Source organism: Phaethon lepturus, unplaced genomic scaffold (genome assembly GCF_000687285.1).
Source record: "Phaethon lepturus isolate BGI_N335 unplaced genomic scaffold, ASM68728v1 scaffold6696, whole genome shotgun sequence".
Classification (NCBI taxonomy): domain Eukaryota; kingdom Metazoa; phylum Chordata; class Aves; order Phaethontiformes; family Phaethontidae; genus Phaethon; species Phaethon lepturus.
The window spans coordinates 14336-21988 of NW_010545470.1; the positions used below are offsets into that span (position 1 = coordinate 14336).

The 7653-nt window shown below is 49.7% G+C and overlaps 1 protein-coding gene across 1 annotated transcript in view; it reads right to left on the reverse strand.

Annotated features, from left to right (window-relative positions):
- The window catches only part of LOC104622230 (excitatory amino acid transporter 4-like), a 4014-nt gene extending 1663 nt beyond the window's left edge, over positions 1–2351 (reverse strand). The window contains exons 1-3 of the mRNA XM_010288954.1: positions 2125–2351; positions 1112–1249; positions 83–287 (exon numbers count right to left, since the gene is read on the reverse strand). Coding sequence (XP_010287256.1) covers positions 83–287; positions 1112–1249; positions 2125–2338 — 557 coding nt within the window. The 5' untranslated portion in view covers positions 2339–2351. The remainder of the gene's footprint in view (positions 1–82; positions 288–1111; positions 1250–2124) is intronic.
- Positions 2352–7653: the final 5302 nt, after the last annotated feature.

Here is a 7653-nt window from a genome sequence, read left to right on the forward strand (position 1 = left end):
TGTGACACTTCAAAAGGATATTCTGCGGAGGAATGTAATCTCACTGCTATGGTCTCAACATGAGACCATCTTGTTCACCTACCTCACCAAGTCCATGAAGGCATCTGTGGTCTGCACCTGCTCAATTCTGCCTTCTCGGTGAAGTGTATCCTTAGATCCTTTTCCTGGGTGGATGATGATGACCATGAGGATGCCAATGAAGACTGCTATGATTGTGGTCACCATGTAGTAGACAACAGCCCGCATCCCCATCTTCCCTGAGGCTCTGCCATCCAGTGAGGCCATTCCTGGGGAATCACACAGAGAGACAAGGTGAAAAGGTCTATTGACTTAGAGGGAAAGGGGAAGCCTGAGGAAGATTCAAAGTGCACAGGACATGTGTGTGAGTTGGACAGGGAGCTGGGGTGTCTAGGAAGCACAGCATAAAAGGGTCAGACTGTGGAGCTCCAAGGTGATGTTGATATGGGAGAATGTGGCTTGTGCTTATGAAGAAACATAGCACTGGTGGGTCTTAGGCTGCATTTGAGAATATAGCGATTTCCTTCTAAAGTTCTCAGAAGGGAAATAATCTCCTTTCATTACATTGGGCCTTTAAGTCACTAATGGTGGGATGTTTCAGCAGGTGAAATGCCTTGCAGTCCCTTCTTCTGTCTGAAAGCTTGGCTGGCTGGCATGTCTTCAATGAGGACCTGGATGAAACAAGCTCTCTAGCTGGTGATCAACTTCAGCTCTTTTGGACTGACACAAATGAACCTTCCCTAGGCTGGAGAAAACCTGAAGCTGACTTGGGCAACAAACTTGTTGACATTTGAGGTTACTTAGGATGAAATCCTTATTAGTGCTTAAGTGTTGGTCATTGGAAACACTACATTGTGTTCTCACTAGTCTTCTGAGAAAACACAAGGTCATTTGCTTCTCTTCCCCACTACTCAGCCAGCAGGGGCATAAGTGTGAATCATGTTCACTACAGCAGTAGGTTCAGGCTTGTCCCTATTAGCCAAGCTAATTGCAAGCACCTCCAGCTGGGGCACAAAGGGGTACTCCAACAAGAGCTAGCATCCGTCTTTGCTGATTATTGCCTTGGCTGAAAGCAGCAGAAAGCACTTCTCACCTGTAATCAAGCTAGAGACAATGAGAGGAAGAACCAACATCTGAAGCATACGCATCAGCAGCTCGCCGGGGAAGGAGAAATACTTGATCTGGCGATAGGTCAGCTGGTAGGGCCGGAGGGAAAATGCCAGGATAATCCCTGTGGATCAGCAAGGGATGAGAATGGAAATGGGGCAGTGTAATCCAGTGGTCTGTCCCTCAGTCCTACAGCATGTATTTTCTTTCTCATGTCCTTTCAGCTCCTCCTCTCCCCAAAGGAGCAAATGCTCTTTCTTTTTCTAAAAGGCTATGATCCAGTTTTTACTGTATGCTTTCTCTTTCCTTCCGACATATTTATATGCATAGGAGCCCCATGCTAAACCACAGGTCAACTTGTTGCTCTGTCTGCTGATCCTCTGGGATCTGTTCCCAGAAGTTCATGAACACAAAAATGCTGTGATCGGAGATATGATCTCCCAGCCTAACCTAAGTGTGACGATACAGTTCAGAGACTTTGTCCATCTATCTCTTAAAGCCGAATTGAGCCAGTGAGTTAGAGACGTATAGCCTGGATCAAAAGCTAGGGACAATCCACTATCTGCTGGGCAGATTTAGTTTGCGTTGCATCACAGCTCTTTGCACCAGTTCCCCCTTCTGGTACTGTTAGGCTAAAGCTGTGGGATGAAGCTGAAGAGCCCTTGTGCCTGTAGCTGCACCCACGAGAAGCTTCTGAACAAAGCTGTATGATTTTTTTATGAGAATTGGTAGAGCTGGATCATCAAACCCTTTCTATTGTAAACTGTTCCTAAGCTGCAGCTAGAAAGGACCAACAAGGACTCCCTCACACACACTCTATGCAAGGTCTATTGTTCTTACATACAAAGGTACTCCTGATTTGGACAGTGTTTTGAGCTATTACCTCATCAGCTTCACCTCCCCAGCCAAATGGTTATGATAAAATAAAGTCTTTGTAGAACAAAACAAACTTTTCCCCATATTTATAAATGGCGCCCAGTGTTGCCACCAGCTTCATACCTAGTAAGACTGCAGCAATGGTGAAGAGGACGAAGGCATTTCTCCTGAAGAAGCTTTTAGCGCTGTCAGCAGTGATGCTGTGCATCCGCTTCTTGGCCCGTGCTGCCCGCTTCTGCACCGCCTGCCGGAAGCGCTGCACCCGGCTCTCGGCATTGAGCCGCTTAGCTGCGTCTTCATTGAGGAACAGGCTGTTGACATGACTCTGCTCGCTCATGGTCAGCGCAGCTGCTCAGTCGCCAAGGCACAGCTCTGCCTACGCTGGGCAGGGAGAAACACAGGAGGGAAAGCATAAGCTGCAGCACCTGACACCTTGCCTTCATTTTTAGGTCATTTGCCTGAGACCCTGAGCAGGTTTATTTAGAGTTGATTAATATGCTCCTCTGCACCTCTGCAAGGAGCAGACCCCAGGAAAAGGCATCTAAAGGGCTGCCAGGGTCTTGTTACAACTGCTCCGGTGTCTCTGGAGAAGTTCTGGCCTCTGTAGAACCCAACCTGCACTGAGGAGCGGCTTATGGTGGCCTAGGCAGCCAAAAAAGGGCTCCACAGCCACCCAGGCTTGTTCTTAGGAGTTCTATCAGTTTGGACAGGAATGAGTTTTTATCACTTGACAATAAAAGCAGTTCCTGCACACAAACTGTTCCAAACAAAACCAAGCAGCAAACAACATTTCTGACATACGTCCTAGGTGGACAGGCCCCTACCAGAACAGCTTTCCTCACGACAGCAAGCAGCACCATCTGTTTCTGCAGAAAGGAACATATTACCTTTGCCTTCTGTGGAGCCTGGGGAAAATGCTTTACTGACCTTCCTTTGAAGCACAACAGGACTTTCAAGTAGTATCTCTTGTCAAACTCCACTGATAGGGTTAACCTGCTGTCCTGTCTAAGACAGATCAAACTTACTCCAAAGAGGTAAATAAAGGACCAGTTCTACACCATTACCTAGTGGCTGCAAGGCCTGGAGCAGTCTACTGTTCTTTAACTGTTTATTTTTTAATATTATTCCCATATTCCTCAGAACAAAAGAACAAGGAGGCTACACAGGCATACCAGTCCACTCTGGAGTGACAGAAGGCACCACCAATGCAATGGTCCTTATCATTTGGAGGATTATTGCCTGACTGTGCAGGTGCCAGTTTCCTACTGTCACTGTGCCTTGACAGATACAAGGTCTGAAAATTATTCTTGTTCCCATGAGTTTGCAAAGAAAATACCAGACTAGATGAAACCAAAGAAAAAGAAAGTCACCTTAGGACATCAGCAGGTGCTGAAAGACCTTTGGTGTTGCAAGTCAAATAAGAGCTACTCCATCTGCATTCCTAAATTTAAGTCAAAGAAACCATCACAACTGGGATTACATGGAGCACTGCGAACAGAGAGGGCAGAGCATGGCGCGTCAGCCAGGGCATGGCGCAGCAGTTTGCGTTGGCAGTTTGCACGGGAGGGCGTGCAGGGAGGGCGTAGTGGCCCCCCCAGCTCAAGAGGTGAGTTCAATTGGTAGTCATCACCCTCTCAGAAGGAGCTTAGCTATGGTAGCCACCCAGCAGAAAGCCATGTCCACTGCACTTGCCAGAATGAATGTGGCGACCCAGACAGAGCTCCCATGGAAACATGCTGCCATCCAGGCCTCAGGCTGCAGGTAGTGCCAGAGCCTCTCACTGGTAATGGGTGGCAGCAGCGAGAGCAACTGTGTGAGCTGTGACCAGGGGGACGATCGGCTCAGCATGGTAGCGGAGCAACGAGAGGAGGTAGAAAGGTTAAGGAGCATCAGGGAGTCCAAGAAAGAGATGGACTTATGGAACCATGCTCTGCCCTCCCTGAGACAGAAGCAGGAACAGCCACCAGAAAAAAACTAAGATCAAGGGGATCCTGTATTTTCCCCCTGCCAAGCTGAAGGCAGTAGCTTAAAGGAAAGGAGCAAATGGAGGCAAGTACATGCTCAGGGCAGCAGACAAACCCCCTCCTTGCACACGTCACCTCCCCAGGTGCCTCTGTACAACAGGTATGAGGCTCTGGATGTGGAAGGACAGTCCATGGATGATGTGGATGACGGTCCAGATACCCTTCTCTTAGGGAAGGCTGCTGCCTCCCCGGGGCATGGGTTAAGGACATCACTAGGAAACTTCCCAGACATGCTCAGGGCAGCAGACAAACCCCCTCCTTGCACACGTCACCTCCCCAGGTGCCTCTGTACAACAGGTATGAGGCTCTGGATGTGGAAGGACAGTCCATGGATGATGTGGATGACGGTCCAGATACCCTTCTCTTAGGGAAGGCTGCTGCCTCCCCGGGGCATGGGTTAAGGACATCACTAGGAAACTTCCCAGCTTGGTGCGGCCCTCAGACTATTACCCACTACTGCTCTTCCATGTGGGTGGAGATAAAGCTTCAACTCATAGTCCAAGGGTGATCAAAAGAGACTCCAGGGCCTTGGGACGGTTGGTAAGGGAATCTGGAATACAGGTTATTTTTCCCTCCCGCCTTCCAGTTGTGGGCAGCAACATAGGGAGGAACAGATGGGCCTAGTCTATTAATGCATGGCTGCATGACTGGTGCCATCGCCACAATTTCAGCTTTTTGATAATGGGACAGCCTACACAACACCTGGCTTGCTGGCATCATATAGGATTAACCTTTCTCAAAGGAGGAAGAGCATCTTTGCTCACAAGCTGGTGGGGCTTATTGACAGGGCTTTAAACTAGACTCAAAGCGGGAGGGGGATAATATCAGGCTCACCCAAAAGAAGCTGTGGGATGACACACCAAGGTTAGAGGGCAGGGCGCTAGCGAGGCCCCTCAACCCATTGCACTAGAGAAAGACCTCAGAGGAAGTAAAGGAGGTTCCTCTAAGAGGGTGACATGGCTGACAGCCCAGCTGAAGTGCCTCTACACCAATGCATGCAGCATGGGCAACAAACAGGAGGAGATGGAAGCCACCGTGCTGCTAGGAAGCTATGACCTGGTTGCCATTACTGAAATGTGGTGGGATGAATCCCACAACTGGAGTGTGACTAATGATGGCTACAGGCTGTTCAGAAGGGACAGGTGAGGAAGGAGGGGTGAAGGTTTTACCCTTTATGTCAAGAAATGGATAGAGTATGAAGGGCTGCCTCTGAAGAAGAGCCACAAGCAGGCCAAAAGCTTATGGGTAGGCATCAGGGACTGAGGTGACAAAGGGAACCTTGTGATTGGTGTCTGCTACAGGCCACCTGACCAAGGGGAGTCTATTGATGAAGTCTTCTTCACTCCAACTACAGGAGGCATCACGCTTGCAGGCTCTTATCCTGCTGGATAGAGTATGAAGGGCTGCCTCTGAAGAAGAGCCACAAGCAGGCCAAAAGCTTATGGGTAGGCATCAGGGACTGAGGTGACAAAGGGAACCTTGTGATTGGTGTCTGCTACAGGCCACCTGACCAAGGGGAGTCTATTGATGAAGTCTTCTTCACTCCAACTACAGGAGGCATCACGCTTGCAGGCTCTTATCCTGCTGGTCAACCACCCCGACATCTACTGGAAAAGTAGCACAGCGAGCTGTAGGCAATTGAGGAGACTTCTGGAGTGCACAGAGGATAACTTCCTGTGCCAGGTAACAGACAGCCCTACCAGAGGGGATGTGATACTGGACCTGTTGGTCACCAACACATGTGAGCTAATTGGTGACGTCAAGATTGGAGGCAGCTTGGGCTGTAGTGATCAAGCACTGGTGAGATAGTCCTGAGAGATATGGGTCAGGTGAAGAGTAAAGTCAGGACCCTGAATTTTAGGAAAGCAAACTTCCAGCTCTTCAGGGAGTTGGTCAATAGGACCCCCTGGGAAACTGCCCTCAGGGACAAGGGAGCAGAACAGAGCTGGCAGATCTTTAAGGATGCTTTCCATAGAGGGCAAGAGCTCTTGATCCCCAGGTGTAAGAAATCAAGAAAGGAAGGTGAGAGGCCAGCCTGGCTGAGTCAAGACCTGCTGGGCAAACTAAAGGCAAGAAGGAAATGCACAGGCAGTGGAAGTAGGGACAGGTATTCTGAGAAGTGGAAGCAGGGACAGGTATTCTGAGAAGAGTACAGGGACACTGCCCAGTTGTGTAGGGATGGGGTCAGAAGGGCCAATGCACGGCTGGAGCTGAACTCTGTCAAGACCTCACCTGGAATACTGTGTCCACCTCTGGAGCCCTCAGCACAGGAAAGACATGGACCTGTTGGACCAGGTCCAGAGAAGCGCACAAAAATGCTCAGAGGGATGGAGAGAGTTGGGGTTATTCAGACCGGAGAAGGGATGGTAGATGCCACATCCCTGGAAACATTCAAGTGCACGGCTGGAGCTGAACTCTGTCAAGACCTCACCTGGAATACTGTGTCCACCTCTGGAGCCCTCAGCACAGGAAAGACATGGACCTGTTGGACCAGGTCCAGAGAAGCGCACAAAAATGCTCAGAGGGATGGAGAGAGTTGGGGTTATTCAGACCGGAGAAGGGATGGTAGATGCCACATCCCTGGAAACATTCAAGGTCAGGTTGGACAGGGCTCTGAGCACCCTGATCTAGTTGAAGATGTCCCCGCTCACTGCAGGGGGTGATGACCTTAAAAGGTTCCTTCCAACCCAAAGATTCTATGATTCTATGATTCATTCGTGCTTCCTAACATCAAGTCTGAACCTCCTCTCGTGCAGCTTTGAACCATTCTCACATGTCCTGTCCCTGGATCCCAGGGAGAAGAGATCAGCACATCCCTCTCCATGTCCCCTCCTCAAGAAGCTATAGAGAGAAATGAGGTCACCCCTCAGCATCCTTTTCTCCAAACAAGACAAGCCCAAAGTCCTCAGCCGCTCCTCAGTCTATAAAATACACATCTAGTGTCTGCCATTTGGACCCAGATAAATGCCTATCATAAACTGAAGACATCACGTTAGAGAGGAATTGGTTCATGGTACAACATTGCAAGGCCATTTCCAACAGACAGATGAAGGAAAACCTCCATTCTGATAGATCTGTTTGCACAGATGCTAATGCCTTCATGAGGTTCAGAGCAGTGGAGAGACACCTGAGGTGGCCCAGCCAAGCCACTCGAGGCCTCTAAGCCCTCACAAGGCTAAACTGTGTGAGGACCTTCACACCCTTCTCAAATGGTGGGGAACATACCTTCCAGCCCTGTCACCAGCTTGGTTGTTCTCCTCTGGCTGCATTTGAGGACCTTCACACCCTTCTCAAATGGTGGGGTCCCAGAACTGCACACAGTACTCCAGGGGTGGCCGCACCAATGCTGAATACAGCAGGATAATCCCCTCTCCTGACTGGCTGGTTATACTGTGTTCGATGCACCCCAGCATGTGGTTTTCCCTCCTGGATGCCAGGGCACAATGCTGACTCCTATGGAGCCTGCTGCCGACCAGCACCCCTGCATCCCTTTCTGCAAGGCTGCTCTCCAGCCACTCCTCTGCCCATTTAGACTTGTGCCCGGCATTAATCCCTCCTGGGTGCAGACTCTGGCATTTGGACTTGTTCAGTTTCATGCCATTAATCATTGCCCAGTGCTCCAATCTAT